General features: G+C 46.5%; 1 protein-coding gene across 1 annotated transcript in view; it reads left to right on the forward strand.

Annotated features, from left to right (window-relative positions):
• The first annotated feature begins 5,961 nt into the window (after positions 1-5,961).
• LOC124018865 (Na(+)/H(+) exchange regulatory cofactor NHE-RF2-like) overlaps positions 5,962-25,563 on the forward strand; it is a 66,628-nt gene continuing 47,026 nt past the window's right edge. The window contains exons 1-2 of the mRNA XM_046334174.1: positions 5,962-6,168; positions 7,601-7,873. Of these exons, the coding sequence (XP_046190130.1) occupies positions 5,962-6,168; positions 7,601-7,873 (480 nt within the window). The remainder of the gene's footprint in view (positions 6,169-7,600; positions 7,874-25,563) is intronic.

Raw genomic sequence — 25,563 nt, forward strand, 5'->3', positions numbered from 1 at the left:
ATTATTTATTTATTTATTTATTTATTTATTTATTTATTTATATATATATAATATGACATTTGTAATGTCTTTACTGTTTTGAAACTGCTGTATGTGTAATGTTTACTGTTAATTTTAGTTATTCACTTTGTATGTTGTCTACCTCACTTGCTTTGGCAATGTTAACACATGTTTCCCATGCCAATAAAGCCCTTGAATTGAATTGAATTGAAAGAGAGACAGACAGATATAGATAAAGAGAGACAGACAGATATAGAGAAAGAGAGACAGACAGATATAGAGAAAGAGAGACAGACAGATATAGAGAAAGAGAGACAGACAGATATAGAGAAAGAGAGACAGACAGATACAGAGAAAGAGAGACAGACAGATATAGAGAAAGAGAGACAGACAGATATAGAGAAAGAGAGACAGACAGATATAGAGAAAGAGAGACAGACAGATATAGAGAAAGAGAGACAGACAGATATAGAGAAAGAGTGACAGACAGATATAGAGAAAGAGAGACGGACAGATATAGAGAAAGAGAGACAGACACATATAGAGAAAGAGAGACAGACAGATATAGAGAAAGAGAGACAGACAGATATAGAGAGAGAAAGAGAGACAGACAGATATATAGAGAGAAAGAGAGACAGACAGATATAGAGAAAGAGAGACAGACAGATATAGAGAGAGAAAGAGAGACAGACAGATATAGAGAGAGAAAGAGAGACAGACAGATACAGAGAGGGAGAGAGAGAGAGAGAGAGAGAGAGAGAGAGAGAGAGAGAGAGAGAGAGAGAGAGAGAGAGAGAGAGAGACAGACAGACAGACAGACAGACAGACAGACAGACAGACAGACAGACAGACAGACAGACAGACAGACAGACAGACAGACAGACAGACAGACAGACAGACAGACAGACAGACAGACAGATATAGAGAAAGAGAGACAGACAGATATAGAGAAAGAGAGACAGACAGATATAGAGAAAGAGAGACAGACAGATATAGAGAAAGAGAGACAGACAGATAGAGAGAAAGAGAGACAGACAGATATAGAGAAAGAGAGACAGACAGATATAGAGAGAGAAAGAGAGACAGACAGATATAGAGAGAGAAGAGAGACAGACAGATAGAGAGAAAGAGAGAGAGAGAGAGAGAGAGAGACAGACAGATACAGAGAGAGAGAGAGAGAGAGAGAGACAGACAGATACAGAGAGGGAGAGAGAGAGAGAGAGAGAGAGAGAGAGAGAGAGAGACAGACAGAGAGAGAGACAGACAGAGAGACAGACAGACAGACAGACAGACAGACAGACAGACAGACAGACAGACAGACAGACAGACAGACAGACAGACAGACAGACAGATATAGAGAAGAGAGACAGACAGATATAGAGAAAGAGAGACAGACAGATATAGAGAAAGAGAGACAGACAGATATAGAGAAAGAGAGACAGACAGATATAGAGAAAGAGAGACAGACAGATATAGAGAAAGAGAGACAGACAGATATAGAGAAAGAGAAAGAGAGACAGACAGATATAGATATAGAGAAAGAGAGACAGACAGATATAGAGAGAGAAAGACAGATATAGACAGACAGATATAGAGAGAGAAAGAGAGACAGACAGATACAGAGAGAGAGAGAGAGAGAGAGAGAGAGAGAGAGAGAGAGAGAGAGAGAGAGAGAGAGAGAGAGAGAGAGAGAGAGAGAGAGAGAGAGACAGACAGACAGATATAGAGAAAGAGAGACAGACAGATATAGAGAGAGAAAGAGAGACAGACAGATATAGAGAGAGAAAGAGAGACAGACAGATATAGAGAGAGAAAGAGAGACAGACAGATACAGAGAGAGAGAGAGAGAGAGAGAGAGAGAGAGAGAGAGAGAGAGAGAGAGAGAGAGAGAGAGAGAGAGAGAGAGAGAGAGAGGAGTAGGAGAAGAGCAGAGGAGAGGAGGAGTGACATAGAGCCATTCATACTGTACAGTCGTGACCAAAAGTTTTGAGAACGACACAAATATTCAGTGTCTTCAGATATTTTTGTTAGATGTTACTATGGAGTACAGAAGTATAATTACAAGCATTTCAAAAGTGTCAAAGGCTTTTATTGAAAATTACACGAAGCTGATGCAAAGAGTCAATATTTGCAGTGTTGACCCTTCTCTTTTAAGACCTCTGCAATCTGCCCTGGCATACTGTCAATTAACTTCTGGGCCACATCCAGATGGCAGCCCATTCTTGCATAATCAATGCTTGGAGTTTGTCAGACTTTGTGGGGTTTTGTTTGTCCACCCGCCTCTTGAGGATTGACCACAAGTTCTCAATGAGATTCAGGTCTGGGGAGTTTCCTGGCCATGGACCCAAAATATCTATGTTTTGTTACCCGAGCCACTTAGTTATCACTTTTGCCTTATGGCAAGGTGCTCCATCATGCTGGAAAAGGCATTGTTCGTCACCAAAACTGTTCCTGGATGGTTGGGAGAAGTTGCTTTTGGAGGATGAGTTCGTACCATTCTTTATTCATGGCTGTGTTCTTAGGAAAAATTGTGAGTGAGCCCACTCCCTTGGCTGAGAAGCAACCCCACACACGAGTGGTCTCAGGATGGGGATTCATCAGAGAAAATGGCTTTACCCCAGTCCTCAGCAGTCCAATCCCTGTACCTTTTTTCAGAATATCAGTCTGTCCCTGATGTTTTTCCTGGAGAGAAGTGGCTTCTTTGCTGCCTTTCTTGACACCAGGCCATCCTCCAAAAGTCTTCGCCTCACGGTACATGCAGATGCACTCACACCTGCCTGCTGCCATTCCTGAGCAAGCTCAGTACTGGTTGTGCCCCGATCCCGCAGCTGAATCAACTTTAGGAGACGGTCCTGGCACTTGCTGGACTTTCTTGGGCGACCTGAAGCCTTCTTCACAACAATTGAACCGCTCTCCTTGAAGTTCTTGATGATCTGATAAATGGTTGATTTAGGTGCAATCTTACTGGCAGCAATATCCTTGCCTGTGAAGCCCTTTTTGTGCAAAACAATGATGACAGCACGTGTTTCCTTGCATGCAACCATGGTTGACAGAGGAAGAACAATGATTCCAAGCACCACCCTCCTTTTGAAGCTTCCAGTCTGTTGTTCGAACTCAATCAGCATGACAGAGTGATCTCCAGCCTTGTCCTCGTCAACACTCACACCTGTGTTAACGAGAGAATCACTGACATGATGTCAGCTGGTCCTTTTGTGGCAGGGCTGAAATGCAGTGGAAATGTTTTTGGAGATTCAGTTAATTTGTTTGGCAAAGAGGGACTTTGCAGTTACAGTAATTGCAATTCATCTGATCACTCTTCATAACATTCTGGAGTATATGCAAATTGCCATCATACAAACTGAGGCAGCAGACTTGGTGAAAATGAATACTTGTGTCATTCTCAAAACTTTTGGCCATGACTGTAGAGCCTGGATGGATGGATTGTGTTCTTTCTGTCAGAGTAACATCTTGCAGAAAGTGATTGGTTCCCTGACTGACGTACAGCTCCTCCTAGAAGAGACACTAATATCCTGGGATGTTACTAAAGACAGGACTGCTCCTCCAAGAAGATACACTAATATCCTGGAATGACAATAAAGACAGGACTGCTCCTCCAAGAAGAGACACTAATATCCTGGAATGACACTAAAGACAGGACTGCTCCTCCAAGAAGATACACTAATATCCTGGAATGACACTAAAGACAGGACTGCTCCTCCAAGAAGAGACACTAACATCCTGGAATGACACTAAAGACAGGACTGCTCCTCCAAGAAGAGACACTAATATCCTGGAATGACACTAAAGACAGGACTGCTCCTCCAAGAAGAGACACTAATATCCTGGAATGACACTAAAGACAGGACTGCTCCTCCAAGAAGAGACACTAATATCCTGGGATGACACTAAAGACAGGACTGCTCCTCCAAGAAGAGACACTAATATCCTGGGATGACACTAAAGACAGGACTGCTCCTCCTCAGTTTCTCTTTCTTGTTGTGTTTAATCCACAGTTTGAAAAGTATGAGAAATAGTGCTGTCTGCAAGTTACAAATATTTTTTTTAAATATGAGCTGGCGCACACCCAGAAAAATTATTTTGTGTGGAGGTGCTGACTATCACCAACGTTTCGGCTTAAGGACACAGAGATGCCGAAACGTTGGTGATTTACCCAATAAATGACTGGGAGTTTATATGTGGAGTGTGCGACGCTCCAGGGAGACAATAACGTAAACATATACTGTAAATACAGTATGTGAATATACTGTATCAGAATGTTTTTTTAAAAACATTTTGTGTTATTTTCGACAGTTGTTAAATGCATTGTATCCACATTTGTGGTTGTATTGTGTTTTTGGATTGTCAAATAAATCAAACACAAACAAAATAAAGTAGGCTAAATATAAATAGAATTGCTAGAACCCGCATCCCCATCCAAGTCAATGAGACATACTGGTGCACTGGACATAGAATCAGGAATTCTATTTCTCTTGATCATGTATCATACCTGTATTGTAGAGTAACATACTGTCAGTACATGTACAGTCTACGTGGCCTCTGCAAATACATTCCTCTGCTACCACCTGCTGTTTCTATGTATAGACAGCAACAGCATAATACAAAACTGACCCAAGATCAGTGTCCAGGGGAAACTTCCCCCCAGAGCTGTAAAGACTCTGCTGCCCCCTCTGTGTTCATGTATTAGTGCTCCTCTCACTAGTTTGACTGTGACCATGCAGGCCAGACGGGCTCCCCCTTCTGTTGCAGTTCAGCTTGTGCTACTCAGTGTAGGATAGGGTGCGTTCCAATAACATCTCCCTTCTCCTGCAGTGTACACTTGTTCACTCGTTCCCACAAATCCCCACCACCACCACACACAAAAAAAATTGATACTATTATCACTTTTCATACCCTTTTTACATGTATTTCGTGATTTGACCACTTAGGGGCACCATTGTAACATGGACGGTATGCGTAATTGTATGCCATGCGTAATGGTGCTAGAGGGATCATGTTACAAATAAATCGTTATTTACCTGAATTTAATGACAATGAATCATTGTGTTGTCAACATGATACAATTGAGTCCTTTCCGACACAACAAAACAACCTCCTAACTATTTTTGGTGAGGTCGCCATTTTGGACACTTGAGACACCCAGCGAGCACACTGATTGGTCGATTACATGCGGAGTCCTCATACCTGGACACCCATCCCGTGCTAAACGGCAGCATTTCCACAGTATGCGCTTGATTAGGCTACTCAGTGAGAAAGGACCCCTTCTTAGACCACTCTTCAAGAGCCGCGCTCTTATAATGACAGCCCCAGAAAAACTCGTTGATTTCTAGCAAGGGAGGTGCTATTACGCACCAAACGAGTGTCCTATCCAATTATCTGTAAACCCGGCTTGTGTTGTAATTGAATCCTTATTCCCCAACCGGTTGTTATGGATGGAGGTCGAGAGAGGGGTTAGTTAGTGCCTGTTTCTCTTTCCTGGTGCAGCATGTTGCACGGGGGGTTTCTCGCTTTATCAGTCCTCAGGATGGACAAGTTGGAGGGATTGAGGACGCTGCGCCGCCAACAAGAATAATTCACTCGTTTTCGGAGAGACGACACGACTAGCGGATATCTTGGCTCCACCATGCAATACGTTCGCCTGGGAATATAATTTAGCCTATTTTTAGGAGGAGTTTGCCTTTATTACATGTGAAGTTCTATGCTGGAATATAATTTTTAATACGGGGTGTTTTCTTGTGTTTGGAGCGTTTTTGTGTGTGAAGAACCTGCAGAGCAACTTTTGGAACATATTACGCACACGCAGCGGATGGTGTTTTACATGTAGAGTGAAAGTTTCGCTCTGCGCTCTGTTGGGTCATTATTGTATTGCCTTTTTGTATGTTTTCTGCTTTTCTAACTATATTCAAGAACAAAATAGGTTTAAAGTCCTGGACTGCAGGAGAAATGGCCAGCGAACTGAAACCACGGCTTTGTATCATGACAAAGAGTGAGAACGGGTATGGGTTTCACTTGCACGGTGAGAAGGGGAAGAACGGCCAGTTCATTCGCAAAGTTGAGCCCGCGTCGTCAGCCGAAGCTTCGGGGCTGCGCCCGGGGGACCGTGTCATTGAGGTGAACGGGGGAAATGTGGAGAAAGATACGCACCATCAAGTGAGTATAGCACATCACGAACTGTCCAACTCCATCCGGTTTTCTCTGTCAGTGGTCTACATCGACATGTTTAATATGCGCCAGCAGCACACCACCCTGCATACCAATGATGGCTTTAACCAGCAGCACACCACCCTGCATACCACTGATGGCTTTAACCAGCAGCACACCACCCTGCATAACACTGATGGCTTTAACCAGCAGCACACCACCCTGCATACCACTGATGGCTTTAACCAGCAGCACACCACCCTGCATACCAATGATGGCTTTAACCAGCAGCACACCACCCTGCATAACACTGATGGCTTTAACCAGCAGCACACCACCCTGCATAACACTGATGGCTTTAACCAGCAGCACACCACCCTGCATACCACTGATGGCTTTAACCAGCAGCACACCACCCTGCATACCACTGATGGCTTTAACCAGCAGCACACCACCCTGCATACCACTGATGGCTTTAACCAGCAGCACACCACCCTGCATACCACTGCTGGCTGGCTTCTGAAGCTAAGCAGTGTTGGTCCTGGTCAGTCGCTGGATGGGAAACCAGATGCTGCTGGAAGTGGTGTTGGAGGGCCAGTAGGAGGCACCCTTTCCTCTGGTCTAAAAATAATGCCCCAGGGCAGTCATTGGGGACATTGCCCTGTGTAGGGTGCTGTCTTTTGGATGGGATGTTAAACGGGTGTCCTGACTCTCTGTGGTCACTAAAGATCCCATGACACTTATTGTCAGAGTAGAGGTGTTAATCCTAGTGTCCTGGCTAAATTCCCAATCTAACCCTCATACCATCATTGCCACCTAATCATCCCCAGTTTACAATTGGCTCGTTCATCCCCCCTCCTCTCCCCTGTAACTATTCCCCAGGTTGTTGCTGTAAATGAGAATGTGTTCCCAAACCCTCCCTCCCTAGTCCTTTACCCCGCGCCGCTCAGCAGTAAGTCATCACTGGCGGAGACAGACGTCTACTGGGAGGCCTGGGACAAGGGAGACCCACTTTAGACACTTCAACAAAGAGGCTGACATGATGTAGGGTCCAGCTACTGTAGAGAGTGTTGGTGTTTCTGTCTCCCATCACCCCCTATTCCCTGTAGTCCACTACTTCATTATCATGTCAATTATCATGTTATTACTCTCTTTCTCTCCCTATCTTACGCTTTCATCCTCTCCTTTGTTCCATTCCATTCAAAGGGCTTTATTGGCATGGGAAACATATGTTTATATTGCCAAAGCAAGTGAACTAGATAATAAACAACAGAGTAATATATACAATTTTAAAAAATGAACAGTAACACTCACAAGTTTCAAATATACACATTTCAAATGTCATATTATGGCTATGTACAGTGTTATAATGATGTGCAATAATGATCTCCCTCTCCCCACAGGTGGTGCAGAGGATCAAGGCGGTGGAGCATGAGACCAGGCTGCTGGTGGTAGACCGGGAGACGGACGAGTACCTTCGCAGCCTGCGCCTCGTCTGCACCGAGGAGATGGCTGTCCATCTGGGGGGACCCACCTCTGTTTCCCCTGCCTCACCCCCAGCCTCACCACCCCCAGCCTCACCACCCCCTCCTCGCCCCCGGCCTCCTCGCACACAGCCAAGAGAGAGAACGGCTCTGTGTCCAAGCTGCCCACTACCCTGACCAGAGAGGTACCCAAGCCCACGCGAAGGTCACCGTCGCGGGCCGCCAAGAAGGTGCGTACCCCCTCGGTTGAGACTCAATGGATGTTTACTTTGTGGGGGTGTTGTGGTGGTGGGTTAGTGCTGGACTGGAACAAAAGCCTCCACATGCACAAACACACACCAGAGACCACCAGCTGACATAGATACATGCTTTTTACACTGGAGTAGGGCTGTGTTCTTGTGTTCTTGGCTGGAACAAAATCCTGCACTCATATCTGCACATCAGAGATGGACTGAAGGCTCCAGGATCAGGGGATGGTATTTCGGGGATTATGGCTGAAGTTAGGGGATGTTCGAGAGAACATAGAGTACTTACTTTGGCCTTTGAATTCCTTATGAAATTCCACACTTCCTATCTCTTCCAAACCCTTCTGTCCTGCACCATTCCTTCAAGGTGTTGATACGTCACCCCCACTATCTTCATGTCTTGTTCTGTGTCACCACTCAAGGTGTTCTTGGGTCTTCCTCTCTTGCTTTCACCCTGTGGGTTCCAGGTAAGATTGAGTTCAAGGGTAGCTCAAGGGTAGCTAAACCCAATCTGCTATCTTCTATCTGCACAGTACCATGCTGTCACCGTGTGCTGGTATTTGAATGTGGGTCAGCATTCTCTCGCTGTAGCAGCCAGAGAAGCCGATGTATAACATCTTATTGCCTTTAGTCACAGATCTAGGGTCAGTCTATCTTCCCCAAATCATAACCTACACTATTAGGGGGAGACATACAAATTGACCTTAGATCTGTGTCTAAGGGTGACTCCATCCTATACCTGCTGAGATCTGATTACCTGGGTCTTGTTTTTTGAGCTGGCTGACTGAGCTCCAACCTGATCTGATGGCCTAGATTAGATTAGACCTGTCCTCTATTTGAAGGGAGCCCTGTTTGTGTGTGTGTGTGTGTGTGTGTGTGTGTGTGTGTGTGTGTGTGTGTGTGTGTGTGTGTGTGTGTGTGTGTGTGTGTGTGTGTGTGTGTGTGTGTGTGTGTGTGTGTGTGTGTGTGTGTGTGTGTGTGTGTCAGGTGGCAGGATTGGTTCCAGACTTCTTGTAGTTTCAATGGTCAGAAAGGCACTCAAAGGTCAAGGGTCATTACATCACAGTGGTTAGGATTCTGACCTAATGGACAATGCAGCAATTCTCCCTGTGCTTGTCAAGTACCTCAGTGACATCCTGTGGCTGAAGAAACTACTATCCATACAGTATTACAGTAATATAATATAATAATAATAATAATAATAATAATATATGCTATTTAGCAGACGCTTTTACAAAGCGACTTACAGTCATGTGTGCATACATTCTATGTATGGGTGGTCCCGGGATCAAACCCACTACCCTGGCGAAGCGCCATGCTCTACCAACTGAGCTACAGAAGGACCACGAGACCTCAGTGTAGAAGTGCTGGGCTAGGATCAGTTTAGTGTTTTAGATCATAATAAATAAATAACAATAAATAAGATGGATGGACAGGGGGACCTGATCCTAGATCAGCCCTCCTACTCTGTAAAGCTTTATGAATAGGGACCCTTGGGTGAACATGTTCTGGTGAATGGCTGTATGTGCAGATGTCTGAAATATGATAGCCCTGGCTTATGGGCTGCAAACAGTTTGTTTTCTCAAATCTAGTTCAAGTATTGCATGTTGATTTGGAAAACATTTCCGTTGGGTCCCTGTCTTCCTGACAATCTACTCTGCTTTTGTTTTCATCTGCAAGAGGAGGCTCCTCTGCTTCTGTTTCATGCATTCAACAGAACATGTGTTTTCACTTACGCTCGTCTTGCCAATTGGTGCACGATGCAGAACTCTTATTTCTACAAAAGCACTGACAAGACCAATCAGTGTGTGTGTGTGTGTGGGGGGGGGGCGTGTGGTGTATGTGTGCATGCGTGCATGCAGTGTGTGTGTGTGCGTGTTTAGCCTTTGCTCTGCTGCGATCGCTTTGTGAGCCGTGGAGAGAAATCCCAGCAGCCTGAGGGGCCAGAAGGCCTAACTAAGCTCAGGAAATGTATCCCCCCCCACACCCCTCCCTCTCTCTCTCAATCTCTCTCTGCCCAAGCTTGCCTGAAGAGAACATAAAATACACAGAGACCCCAGAAACAAATCCTTTCCAAGTGGAGAGGAGGAAAGGAGAGGAAAGGAAAGGAGAGGAAAGGACCGAGTTTGGGAAACCCTGCACAACAGCCAGTCAGTGGGCCAGTGTAGGGTAGTATGGATGTCTGGAGGACACGCACACTCACACTCTCATGTATGCACGGCACGCACACTCACACTTTCATGTATGCACGGCACACTCACACTCTCATGTATGCACGGCACGCACACTCACACTCTCATGTATGCACGGCACACTCACACTCTCATGTATGCACGGCACACTCACACTCTCATGTATGCACGGCACGCACACTCACACTCTCATGTATGCACGGCACACTCACACTCTCATGTATGCACGGCACGCACACTCACACTCTCATGTATGCACGGCACACTCGCACGGCACGCACACTCACACTCATGTATGCACGGCACACATACACACACTCATGTATGCACGGCACGCACACTCACACTCATGTATGCACGGCACACTCACACTCTCATGTATGCACGGCACGCACACTCACACTCTCATGTATGCACGGCACGCACACTCATGTATGCATGGCACACTCACACACTCATGTATGCACGGCACACTCACACTCTCATGTATGCACGGCACGCACACTCACATTCTCATGTATGCACGGCACGCACACTCACACTCTCATGTATGGACGGCACGCACACACACACACTCATGTATGCACGGCACACTCACACTGTCATGTATGCACGGCACGCACACTCACATTCTCATGTATGCACGGCACGCACACTCATGTATGCACGGCACGCACACTCACATTCTCATGTATGCACGGCACGCACACTCACACACTCATGTATGCACGGCACGCACACACACACACACACTCATGTATGCACGGCACACATACACACACTCATGTATGCACGGCACGCACACTCACACTCTCATGTATGCACGGCACACTCACACTCTCATGTATGCACGGCACACATACACACACTCATGTATGCACGGCACGCACACTCACACTCTCATGTATGCACGGCACGCACACTCACACTCTCATGTATGCACGGCACACTCACACTGTCATGTATGCACGGCACGCACACTCACATTCTCATGTATGCACGGCACGCACACTCATGTATGCACGGCACGCACACACTCTCATGTATGCACGGCACGCACACTCACACTCTCATGTATGCACGGCACGCACACTCACACTCTCATGTATGCACGGCACGCACACTCACATTCTCATGTATGCACGGCACGCACACTCACACTCTCATGTATGCACGGCACGCACACTCACACTCTCATGTATGCACGGCACGCACACTCACATTCTCATGTATGGACGGCACGCACACACACACACTCATGTATGCATGGCACACTCACACACTCATGTATGCACGGCACACTCACACTCATGTATGCACGGCACGCACACTCACACTCTCATGTATGCACGGCACACTCACACTCATGTATGGACGACACGCACACACACACACTCATGTATGCACGGCACGCACACTCACACACTCATGTATGCACGGCACGCACACACACACACACACTCATGTATGCACGGCACACATACACACACTCATGTATGCACGGCACGCACACTCACACTCTCATGTATGCACGGCACACTCACACTCTCATGTATGCACGGCACACATACACACACTCATGTATGCACGGCACGCACACTCACACTCTCATGTATGCACGGCACGCACACTCACACTCTCATGTATGCACGGCACGCACACTCACACTCTCATGTATGCACGGCACACTCACACTGTCATGTATGCACGGCACGCACACTCACATTCTCATGTATGCACGGCACGCACACTCATGTATGCACGGCACGCACACACTCTCATGTATGCACGGCACGCACACTCACACTCTCATGTATGCACGGCACGCACACTCACACTCTCATGTATGCACGGCACGCACACTCACACTCTCATGTATGCACGGCACGCACACACACACACACACACACTCATGTATGCATGGCACACTCACACACTCATGTATGCACGGCACACACACTCACACTCATGTATGCACGGCACGCACACACACACTAATGTATGGACGGCACGCACACACACACTCTCATGTATGCACGGCACACACACTCACACTCTCACGTAGGACTAGGGTCCTGCAGCTGGACATGTCTATGGTAATGTGTAACAAGCTGTGGGTGGACGAGGAGGTGATATTTCCTGTTTTATTACAAAGGGATCAAAGTGTGTTTGTGAGATATGTGCATGCATGCATGTGTGTCCACTCTAATCCACAGAGCTAAAATAATGTATTTATTTGTTGATATAGTTTAGTTGGTGGCCAGGACTCATTATAAAATAATAAGGGGACAGTATCCGGTCTGCAGCCTTCAGCTGACCCCAATGCCTGTACTCTGTCAGTGTCCCAACTGAGAGTCCATGTTTTATAAGAGATGGATTTCAGTCTAGATATGTAATATAAAACATGGACCATGCATCTGTAACTTCCATTGCAGACTCCAGAGGCTGAGAGTGAGGGGGGGGGTGTCAGTACCAGCCGTCTGTCTCACACCCTGTCTCCCACACATGTCTGTTTTCCCTCCTTGGCCTCCGCTGTGGTCCATAAAACAGACATAGAAATGTCTGACCAGCTGGATGGATGGGGGAACAGGGAGGGAGGGGCTCTGTAGCAGGGCTGCAGTCTTTCACAGGATGGCTGCTTAACCACAGAGCAGTTCTGATCAGTTTTAGATGTGACTGTTTAGTCTACTCAGTTATCTAGAACTCTAAAGGACCTCTCTTTTCCTCTCATCTCTACTGTGTATGCAGTGAGCCCAGTTTGCTACAGTAAGTGTTGTCAGGGCAGCCAGACTCCTAGGGTTACCTTGAATTCCAGGACTTCCTGGGGGGAGGAGTCGAGGGAGGAGCTGAGGGATTAGGCTCCAGTCTGCAGCCCAGTCTGTTCTGGGGCTGGGAAGTAGTGCAGGCAGCGCCTCTACAGAGCTCCACAGACCCCCTGTCACCAACCATAATCACGAACACATTCGCCTAATGTGTGTGTGTGTATGTTCATGTGTGCACGCGTGTGTGTCTGCATATGTGCATGTGTGCATTACTGCCTGCGTATGTGGGTGTATGCATGCTTGTCTGTATGTCCACATGCCACCTTTTGCATCAGTGCATCTGTGTGTGTAGAAGTCATACGATTCTCCCTGGGGTTTTCTGGGTTTGATCTCCCTTCATCTTCTGGTTTCCTTTTCCCTGCATTCCTCTACTGTTTACACTCCTGTGGATTTGAGAGACAGCTAAGAAAGTCCAGAAGAAGAGATGAACTCAGAACCAACTGATTTCAGGCTGTACTGACTATGTGACTGTACTCTAGCTGTACTGACTGAGTGACTGTAGCTGTTCTGACTGAGTGACTGTACTGGCTGTGGGACTGTACTGTAGCTGTACTGACTATGTGACTGTACTGTAGCTGTACTGACTATGTGACTATACTGTAGCTGTACTGACTGAGTGACTGTAGCTGTACTGACTATGTGACTGTACTGTAGCTGTACTGACTATGTGACTATACTGTAGCTGTACTGACTGATTGACTGTAGCTGTACTGGCTGTGGGACTGTACTGGCTGTGGGGCTGTAGCTGTACTGACTGTGTGACTGTACTGTAGCTGTACTGACTGAGTGACTGAGACTGTACTGTCTGTGGGACTGTATCTGTTCTGGCTGTGTGACTGTACTGGCTGTGGGACTCTAGCTGTGCTGACTGTACTGGCTGTGGGACTGTATCTGTTCTGACTGTGACTGTACTGTCTGTGGGACTGTATCTGTTCTGACTGTGTGACTGTACTGGCTGTGGGACTCTAGCTGTGCTGACTGTACTGGCTGTGGGACTGTATCTGTTCTGACTGTACTGTCTGTGGGACTGTATCTGTTCTGACTGTGTGACTGTACTGGCTGTGGGACTCTAGCTGTGCTGACTGTACTGGCTGTGGGACTGTATCTGTGCTGACTGTGTGACTGTACTGGCTGTGGGACTCTAGCTGTGCTGACTGTACTGGCTGTGGGACTGTATCTGTGCTGACTGTACTGGCTGTGGGACTGTGTGACTGTACTGGCTGTGGGACTGTATCTGTTCTGACTGTGTGACTGTACTGGCTGTGGGACTGTATCTGTTCTGACTGTGTGACTGTACTGGCTGTGGGACTGTAGCTGTACTGACTGTGTGACTGTACTGGCTGTGGGACTGTAGCTGTGCTGACTGTGGGACTGTATCTGTACTGACTGTGTGACTGTACTGGCTGTGGGACAGTGACTGTGGGCTGTTCTGACTGTGTGACTGACTGTGGGACTGTATCTGTTCTGACTGTGTGACTGTACTGGACTGTGTGACTGTACTAGCTGTACTGACTGTGTGACTGTACTGACTGTGACTGTACTGGCTGTGGGACTGTGTGACTGTGACTGACTGTGTGACTGTACTGGCTGTGGGACTGTATCTGTTCTGGCTGTGGGACTGTAGCTGTACTGACTGTGTGACTATACTGACTGTGTGACTGTACTGGCTGTGGGACTGTATCTGTTCTGGCTGTGGGACTGTAGCTGTACTGACTGTGTGACTGTACTGACTGTGTGACTGTACTGGCTGTGGGACTGTATCTGTTCTGGCTGTGGGACTGTAGCTGTACTGACTGTGACTGTACTGACTGTGTGACTGTACTGGCTGTGGGACTGTAGCTGTAATGACTGGGTGACTGTACTGACTGTGACTGTACTGGCTGTGGGACTGTAGCTGTACTGACTGTGTGACTGTACTGACTGTGTGACTGTACTGGCTGTGGGACTGTATCTGTTCTGGCTGTGGGACTGTAGCTGTAGCTGTGCTGACTGTGTGACTGTACTGGCTGTGGGACTGTAGCTATACTGACTATGTGACTGTATGTACTGACTGTGTGACTGTAGCTGTACTGACTGAGTGACTGTAGCTGTACTGACTGAGTGACTATAGCTGTACTGACTGTATGACTGTATCTGTACTGAATGTGTGACTATAGCTGTACTGACTGAGTGACTGTAGCTGTACTGACTGTGTGACTATAGCTGTACTGACTGTATGACTGTATCTGTACTGACTGTGTGACTGTAGCTGTACTGACTGTGACTGTAGCTGTACTGACTGTGTGGCTGTAGCTGTACTGACTGTGTGACTGTAGCTGTACTGACTGTGACTGTAGCTGTACTGACTGTGTGACTGTAGCTGTACTGACTGTGACTCTAGCTGTACTGAATGTGTGACTGTAGCTGTACTGACTGTGACTGTAGCTGTACTGACTGTGTGACTGTAGCTGTACTGACTGTGTGGCTGTAGCTGTACTGACTGTGTGGCTGTAGCTGTACTGACTGTGTGATTATAGCTGTACTGACTGTGACTGTAGCTGTACTGACTGTGTGACTGTAGCTGTACTGACTGTGTGACTGTAGCTGTACTGACTGTGTGACTGTAGCTGTACTGATTGTGAAGAAAAAGAAGGTGAAACTGGGGAGAAAGTGAGTGCTAGAGAGGAGAGAGATAGAGAGAGACAGGCATATGGTTGTAATATTATGTACATACTGTATGTAAATAGTGGTGGATATAAAACTCAAAACAGAAAGGAGAACATTTTCTCATTTTCATCCATAAGCACAGCAGGCTTACCTATACAGTCATGTGAGTCGTGTCCAGCTTTCTAAAAAGTATTTTTTTAACCACTAATAGAATCCTAATAGAATCCTAATAGAATCCTACTGAGGACAATGACTGGAGCTGCAGAGGGAGTGTAACAGTTATATAACACATTGTGTTGCACGTAAGAACATCCCTTAGCCGTGGTATATTGGCCATATACCACACCTACTCTGGCCTTATTGCTTAATTAACAGGGGGCGTGGGTATATCTGAAGGCTGCTCTCCACACAAACACATGCACTCACACACGCACACAAAGAGAGAGAAAGAGACACACACATGCACGCACACACTGACAGGGGTCTAGATATTACAGTAGAATCCTCTGTCTAACCCAGCCAAGACTATTCCTTCAGGTGTATATATATAGACTGATGTAAAGAGACTCACTCCAGGGCCTAACAGCAGCTAACAGCTTCCTGAGACATAATCAAAGAAACAGAACACCCCCTCCCCCTCGACAGAGGAGACGAGATTGTGTCATTATCAAATGAAAGAGTTTCGTCTTTTGCTTGCCTCTCTCTCTCTCAATTTCAATTACATTTCAATATAAGGGCTTTAATGGCATGGGAATCATATGTTTAGATTTGCCAAAGCAAATGGGGGCTCCCGAGTGGCACAACAGTCTGTGGCACTGCATCTCAGTGCAAGAGGCATCACTACAGTCCCTGGTTCAATTCCAGGCTGTATCACATCCAGCTGTGATTGGGAATCTCATAGGGTGGCACATTTATTCTTAACCTTTTTTTTAAAGCAAGTGGAATAGATCATTAACCAAAGTGAAATAAACAATAAAAAATATACTCACACACTTGCCAATCAGACCTTACCATTGGATGAATGAGTGGCTTTTAACCTGCCGGTGAAATGGCGAAGGAAATGAAAACGGAACCATGTGGTCATGAGGATGTATCCCTTACAACACTTACACAGTCACACAAACACACCCCCCTCTCTCACCTTCTCCAGAAGAGGCGGGGCTTGGTCTTGTATTGTCACCAGCACCCGTGATAAAGTGTCAGGTGTCACTTTCTCACAGCATCACACAGAGCAGCCTCAGCCAGACCTACACGCACACACTTACACTCACACACACACACACACACTCACACAGACAAACCACTACAGAGACTACTCTTCTCATGCGTCTTTGGTGCCGGTGGTTGAGAACAGGTGTGTAACATCATTAGGACTGTGTTTGTGTGGTTCTCCTTCAGTTATATCACCTTACTGTGTTGGCATCAAGCAAAACTATTTTGTCACTTGATTGTGTGGGGGTTGGTGTCACTCATTGTGACATCAGTAGAGTGTGTAGGTGTTGGGGGGAAACAGGTAAAAAACACCTTGTTGACCTCCATATCTGTGTAGCACACACACACAAACACACACACACACAAACACACAGAGAGAGACAGAGACAGACACACACACACACACATAGAGAGAGAGAGACAGAGACACACACACTAGTGATATGTGGGTTGACTCACAACCTGATGGCCCCGATGTTATATCCACGTGGCAAACGGGTTTCGGGTCATTAAATATTGTTGTTGTGTGATAATTCTGAGGCACTATACAAATTCGATAGTCACAAGATGGACTTCAAAACGTTGCCTGTGACATGGCAAGAGAACTGTAGCCTACTGTTGAGATGGGTTAACTGGAAGGTGAAATCTGGACGCTGACTGTGGGTGTATATCCTCTCAAATGGCCTTGTTATTAACTCCTGCAGACTGAACCATTTCCTGCAGTAACATGATACACCAAATGTAGGAACAACTTGGACTTGGGAACAGCAGTGGAGTAGTATGATTTCTTTCTTTCAGCCTCTGGAGAGAATGTGCAGTTATATACCGTCTGTAGAGGTGCTGTCTTTATCAGCATCATAACATTTGATCGTATTTCGGCCACATAAAATATGTGTGTAGCGGTGCACACACAATATGTATGTGTGTGCACCGCTAGTACACACACACCGCTAGCACACACACCGCTAACACACACACACCGCTAACTCACACACACACACACCGCTAGCACACACACACCGCTAGCACACACACACCGCTAACACACACACCGCTAACACACACACACCGCTAACACACACACACCGCTGTGTGTGTGTGTGTGTGTGTGTGTGTGTGTGTGTGTGTGTGTGTGTGTGTGTGTGTGTGTGTGTGTGTGTGTGTGTGTGTGTGTGTGTGTGTGTGTGTGTGTGTGTGTGTGTGTGTGTGTGTGTGTGTGTGTGTGTGTGTGTGTGTGTGTGTGTGTTGGAGTGTCAGTGTAGTATGTTTCGGTGTGTGGTTAGCGTCCAGTGAGTTTACATCCAGACTGTGCGAGAGACTCAGTGCAAAGAAATATGAATAAATGAAGGGGGTCAATGCAAATAGTCCAGATAGCCATTTGATGAACTGTTCAGCAGTCTTATGTCTTGGGGAAGAAGAAGCTGATCAGAAGACCTTTCACATACGCCTGATATGGTGGAACCTGGTGAGGAAGACATGGTGGAACCTATTGCGGAAGACATGGTGGAACCTATTGAGGAAGACATGGTGGAACCTATTGAGGAAGACATGGTGGAACCTGGTGAGGAAGACATGGTGGAACCTATTGCGGAAGACATGGTGGAACCTATTGAGGAATACATGGTGGAACCTATTGAGGAAGACATGGTGGAACCTATTGAGGAAGACATGGTGGAACCTATTACGGAAGACATGGTGGAACCTATTGCGGAAGACATGGTGGAACCTATTACGGAAGACATGGTGGAACCTATTGAGGAAGACATGGTGGAACCTATTGCAGAAGACATGGTAGAACCTATTGAGGAAGACATGGTGGAACCTATTACGGAAGACATGGTGGAACCTATTGAGGAAGACATGGTGGAACCTATTACGGAAGACATGGTGGAACCTATTGCGGAAGACATGGTGGAACCTATTACGGAAGACATGGTGGAACCTATTGTGGAAGACATGGTAGAACCTATTGAGGAAGACATGGTGGAACCTAGTGAGGAAGACATGGTGGAACCTATTGAAGAAGACATGGTGGAACCTATTGAGGAAGACATGGTGGAACCTATTGAGGAAGACATGGTGGAATCTATTGAGGAAGACATGGTGGAACCTATTGAGGAAGACATGGTGGAACCTATTGAGGAAGACATGGTGGAACCTATTGAGGAAGACATGGTGGAACCTATTGAGGAAGACATGGTGGAACCTGGTGAGGAAGACATGGTGGAACCTGGTGAGGAAGACATGGTGGAACCTGGTGAGGAAGACATGGTGGAACCTGGTGAGGAAGACACGGTGGAACCTAGTGAGGAAGACATGGGGGAACCTATTGAAGAAGACATGGTAGAACCTATAGAGGAAGACATGGTGGAACCTAGTGAGGAAGACATGGTGGAACCTATTAAGGAAGACATGGTGGAACCTATTGAGGAAGACATGTGGGAACCTACTGAGGAAGACATAGTGGAACCTATTGAGGAAGACATGGTGGAACCTATTATGGAAGACATAGGGGAACCTAGTGAGGAAGACATGGTGGAACCTGGTGAGGAAGACATGGGGGAACCTGGTGAGGAAGACATGGGGGAACCTAGTGAGGAAGAAATGGTGGAACCTATTGAGGAAGACATGGTGGAACCTAGTGAGGAAGACATGGTGGAACCTGGTGAGGAAGACATAGTGGAACCTGGTGAGGATGACATAGTGAAACCTAGTGAGGAAGACATGGTGGAACCTGGTGAGGAAGACATGGTGGAACCTGGTGAGGAAGACATGGTGGAACCTATTAAGGAAGACATGGTGGAACCTATTAAGGAAGACATGGTGGAACCTGGTGAGGAAGACATAGTGAAACCTATTGAGGTGGACACACTGACAAACTGCCCTGCCCAGTCCTTACGTCTGCTGCTGTTAGTCCAGTGATGATTATGAGGGCAGCCAGGGACTTGTTGCTGTTGATGTGGCGTTGATGTGGCTATTCTTCCCACAGTGGTTGAGGCCAGGGATTTTCTGTCTGAACTGTGAGTTGAGTTTATATTTCTCCTTCTGCTGGTTTTGAAGCCATATTGACCCAGAAACCCCTAGCCACAGCTGGGCATAGCGTTATCTGTCAGAACACACACTGTGAGGGTTTTGTTGCTGTTCTGTCAGACTCTCTAGTGGTGATTTTCTCTCTGAACTGTGAGTTGTTGTGAAAATTGGGCATATTTTTGTGCAACCCCTAATGCCTTTTGGAGACTCTCCCTCCATCTCTGTTCCTCCCTCCCTCTCTGTTCCCTCCTCCTCTCTGTTCCTCCCTCCCTCTCTGCCCCCCCCCTCCTCTCTCCCCTGTCACACTCTTTTTACTGGTGTCTAAGTCTTGATGTAGTTGACAGAACAGAGTAAGTTGTTCGCTGTCAAATCCTCTGAGCTTTTGGTAAATCCACTTGTTTCTGTGGGATTGAGGTTGTTGCTTATGTCTCCGGTGATTTAATTCCCCCACTGGGCACAGACGTCAGTTCAACGTCAAGTTTTTAGTTACATTTGGTTGTTGTCCACTAACGTGAATTCAATGTGTCATTGGATTTGGGTTAAATGTTGGGTGAAGAAAATGCAACATCCTTATCAGTTGATTCAACTTCATTACAATAAGAATTGTTTGTTGTTGAAATGACGTGATTCAAGCAGTCTTTGCCAAGTGAACAGTTACCATATATTCCCTACTTCCATTTTGCCAGTGTCTGTAAAGTAACATTAGTGCAACCACCTGTGTGTGTTTGTGTGCTGTACTCGTGCCCTATGTGAGTTGTATACTGGACGTTCATATGAAAATGGTTAAATAGGTGCTAGTATCTCTCCAGGTGTCGCCATCCACTATGTCAGAACACACTAACAGTCTCCAGTCTGAAGCGTGTGTCTGGACCAGCCCAGGGTTAAATAGGTGCTAGTATCTCTCCAGGTGTCGCCATCCACTGTGTCAGAACACACTAACAGTCTCCAGTCTGAAAGCGTGTGTCTGGACCAGCCCAGGGTTAAATAGGTGCTAGTATCAATCCAGGTGTCTGCCATCCACTGTGTCAGAACACACTAACAGTCTCCAGTCTGAAGCGTGTGTCTGGACCAGCCCAGGGTTAAATAGGTGCTAGTATCTCTCCAGGTGTCGCCATCCACTGTGTTAGAACACACTAACAGTCTCCAGTCTGAAGCGTGTCTGGACCAGCCCAGGGTTAAATAGGTGCTAGTATCTCTCCAGGTGTCGCCATCCACTGTGTCAGAACACACTAACAGTCTCCAGTCTGAAGCGTGTGTCTGGACCAGCCCAGGGTTAAATAGGTGCTAGTATCAATCCAGGTGTCGCCATCCACTGTGTCAGAACACACTAACAGTCTCCAGTCTGAAGCGTGTGTCTGGACCAGCCCAGGGTTAGACTAGTGATTGACCTACTCCTTCATAAGGATGTTCTTCTTGCAGCATAGAGACCCAGACACACACAACCCTCCTCCTGCATTACAACATCATGTTGAGGCTTTATGAAGGAATGCCTAACTGGAAACATCTGCTCTTCTCGACCTCTCACATCTGTATATATAAACAACCCGGGGGGGTGGTCCTAATGTGTGTGTGTCGTAGTGTGTGTGTATGTGTACGTGTGCGTGTATATATGTACGTGTGTGTGTGTGTGTATATATGTACGTGTGTGTGTGTGTGTGTGTGTGTGTGTGTGTGTGTGTGTGTGTGTGTGTGTGTGTGTGTGTGTGTGTGTGTGTGTGTGTGTGTGGGTGTGGGTGTGTGGGTGTGGGTGTGTGCGTGTATGTACGTGTACATGTGTGTGTGTATATATGTACGTGGGTGTGTACGTGTATGTACGTGTATGTGTGTGTGTATATATGTACGTGGGTGTGTATGTGTGTGTATCAGGTGATGGTGAGGTCAAACAGAGACTGATCTGAGTCTAAACACTAACAGAGAGACTAAACACCACAAACTGAGAATAGACAACTACTAGCTACAAACTGCAGCTAGCTGTCAGTCCTTACTAGGGATGGGCTCGGTTAGTCCAATATCTGAATGGACTTCAGTATTCAATTACCTGGGAGAGTATAAAAATATATATATTAAAAAGATAGGCCTATTTTAATGAAAAGGTTTTGTCTAAAATGTCATTTAATTATTTGTGACATTGCGACATACAAGGACAGACATTTTAATAAAACAACGGTTATATGACAGTTTTTCACACGTGTAGTTTGTTATTGTCGTCAATCAAAGCAGCACCACAGTGAGGCTCCAAGTGAAGTGGGAGATTTCTAATAATGCTGAATGGAATTACAATTACAGAATGAAGTTGGCTAAATGAGAAGGAGTAGGCTACAATGACCAACCAACAGGTAGGCTGTTGTTTAATAGGAATGGAGTTGGCTAAATGAGAAGGAGTAGGCTACAATGACCAACCAACAGGTAGGCTGTTGTTTAATAGGAATGGAGTTGTTGTAGACAAGGACGCGGGGAGAGCAGCAGAAAACATCAATTAGTCTTGCTAGCTAGCTAACTGGCTTGTGTACTTAGCTAGTTTCTTTATATCGATTTGATGCAGTCAAGAAACACACAACCAGATAGGATGATCTCTCTCTCTCTGTGTCAGACACACCAGCCCCTGCTCCTCTAGCACCCCTCCCCCATCTGTCTGCTGAAACAACGAGCACAGTGGACCGCCTCTCCTGAGTCGTGCAACCAAGTCCACACTCATGTATTTCAACAATCCAGATATTATAAGAATAGTGAAATCATTTCCAAGTCCCATCCCTAGTTCTCACTGCATGACACCATATCACTGCATGACACCATATCACTGCATGACACCATATCACTGCATGGTACCATATCACTGCATGGTACCATATCACTGCATGCTACCATATCACTGCATGATACCATATCACTGCATGATACCATATCACTGCATGACACCATATCACTGCATGACACCATATCACTGCATGACACCATATCACTGCATGGTACCATATCACTGCATGGTACCATATCACTGCATGCTACCATATCACTGCATGACACCATATCACTGCATGATACCATATCACTGCATGACACCATATCACTGCATGGTACCATATCACTGCATGATACCATATCACTGCATGATACCATATCACTGCATGACACCATATCACTGCATGGTACCATATCACTGCATGGTACCATATCACTGCATGATACCATATCACTGCATGATACCTCTGTAGGAAATGATGGAGCTTAAGATGGGAATCTGATCCATATTCATGTGTCCTCCTTGGTCCTCCTCTGCAGGGCTGCTGGTGCAGCAGAGTGGAAGAGAATCTGATCCATATTCATGTGTCCTCCTTGGTCCTCCTCTGCAGGGCTGCTGGTGCAGCAGTGGAAGGGAATCTGATCCATATTCATGTGTCCTCCTCGGTCCTCCTCTGCAGGGCTGCTGGTGCAGCAGAGTGGAAGGGAATCTGATCCATATTCATGTGTCCTCCTTGGTCCTCCTCTGCAGGGCTGCTGGTGCAGCAGTGGAAGGGAATCTGATCCATATTCATGTGTCCTCCTTGGTCCTCCTCTGCAGGGCTGCTGGTGCAGCAGTGGAAGAGAATCTGATCCATATTCATGTGTCCTCCTTGGTCCTCCTCTGCAGGGCTGCTGGTGCAGCAGAGTGGAAGAGAATCTGATCCATATTCATGTGTCCTCCTCGGTCCTCCTCTGCAGGGCTGCTGGTGCAGCAGTGGAAGAGAATCTGCGTGGGAATAAATGGATGTAGAGAACATGGTGTGGGGTTAGAGTCAAGATCAGAGGTTACGATTGAATAAACGCAGGCAGGCAAATGAAGGAGAGAGAATAATGATGGAGAGCTGGAGTAGAGTGTTGTGTTGAAGGAGAGAGAATAATGATGGAGAGCTGGAGTAGAGTGTTGTGTTGAAGGAGAGAGAATAATGATGGAGAGCTGGAGTAGAGTGTTGTGTTGAAGGAGAGAGAATAATGATGGAGAGCTGGAGTAGAGTGTTGTGTTGAAGGAGAGAGAATAATGATGGAGAGCTGGAGTAGAGTGTTGTGTTGAAGGAGAGAGAATAATGATGGAGAGCTGGAGTAGAGTGTTGTGTTGAAGGAGAGAGAATAATGATGGAGAGCTGGAGTAGAGTGTTGTGTTGAAGGAGAGAGAATAATGATGGAGAGCTGGAGTAGAGTGTTGTGTTGAAGGAGAGAGAATAATGATGGAGAGCTGGAGTAGAGTGTTGTGTTGAAGGAGAGAGAATAATGATGGAGAGCTGGAGTAGAGTGTTGTGTTGAAGGAGGGAGAATAATGATGGAGAGCTGGAGTAGAGTGTTGTGTTGAAGGAGGGAGAATAATGATGGAGAGCTGGAGTAGAGTGTTGTGTTGAAGGAGGGAGAATAATGATGGAGAGCTGGAGTAGAGTGTTGTGTGGAAGAGAGAAAAAGACTGAAGCAGTAAGAGGAAGGAGGTGAGAGAGAAAGGGAGAATGAGAGAGAGAAAGAAGGAGGCTTTGAGAGAGGGAAGAGATAAGTGAGAGAGAGTTGTGTGTTAGAGGATGTGTTCTGGGTGTTGGCTATAAAGCAGATAGAGGATCCATGACTTATGGATCCAGTGGACAACTGCTTTGTAAATACAGTTGTAGAGTACAATGATGACACACACACTTCTCTCTTTTATCTGTTGAAGCTGGATCATATGAACTTCATAAATCCCTTTCACATCTTCTACTTCTTTTCTCCTATTCCCACATTTCTCATCTCTCCATCCGCAAAGGGATTTTGCAAATGTTGTTTTTGTCTTGCCTCATTGTTTTGATGTAATTCTGTGGGTAGTTTTCTGACAATTTTTATCTGTGTGAGAACTTGTGAAAAGTAGCATCTGTCTCTTTGCTGTCCCACATTGTGTCTCAGTCTGTCTCACGTCAGTTCTCAGTAATGAGATAAAGATGACTGGGGTCAGCTCTGCTCGAGAGGGACACAGTACAGGAGTCTTCTGGAGTCTGGAGCCACTCAGCTGAGAAGAGAGCTGAAAGCACAAAGCAGCTGGGTTTCAACACTCTCCTGGGCCCATATTCACTAAGTGTCTCAGTATGAGTGCTGATCTGAAATAATTTTTGTTTTGCTTTTAGATCCTAATATATGTATTTGTATGGAGAGGTGGGACCTGGTCCTAGATCAGCACTCTGAGACTCTTTGTGAATACAGGCCATGGTCTGTAGGCTGTCACTGAACCACTGAGACTGATCTCTTGTCTTATCTTTACCTAATCGCTCAGTGATTCCACCCAAAAAGAAGGCTATAGATATATAGTCATGTCCCATATGGAGTATTGTAGTGTTTCCTCATCTGTACTGTGGTAATGGTGAGTCATGGAAAGGCAATGTGTCCTATTTTTTTCTAAAACATGAACCCCAGTAACCCAGTGTTTATCAGTCCCAGTGCTATACACCTTCTCCCCCATCTCCTCTGTTCTTCCCTCCCTCCATCTCCACTCCAGTCTCCCCTCCATCCCCCTCTTCCCCAGTCCCTGCTGAAAGCCAGCTGTGTTATGTCCAGATGTGGGCGTCTGGAGGGGCCAAGGGGGGTAGGCGGGCCTGGGGCTAGGACTGAGGAATGCCTGGAGTTGGAGCTGGTATGGGGAGTCTGGTTGGGGGGGAGGGGTTTAGGGGGAGTGTGTGTTGTGTGTGTGTGTGAATACAGATGTGTCTTTCCTCTGTTATCTCTCCAGGCATGACTGCATGTCCGGCACTGGGGTCATCCCCCCCTGTCAACCCAAATGAAATGTTGAATG

Source organism: Oncorhynchus gorbuscha, unplaced genomic scaffold, assembly GCF_021184085.1.
Source record: "Oncorhynchus gorbuscha isolate QuinsamMale2020 ecotype Even-year unplaced genomic scaffold, OgorEven_v1.0 Un_scaffold_585, whole genome shotgun sequence".
Classification (NCBI taxonomy): domain Eukaryota; kingdom Metazoa; phylum Chordata; class Actinopteri; order Salmoniformes; family Salmonidae; genus Oncorhynchus; species Oncorhynchus gorbuscha.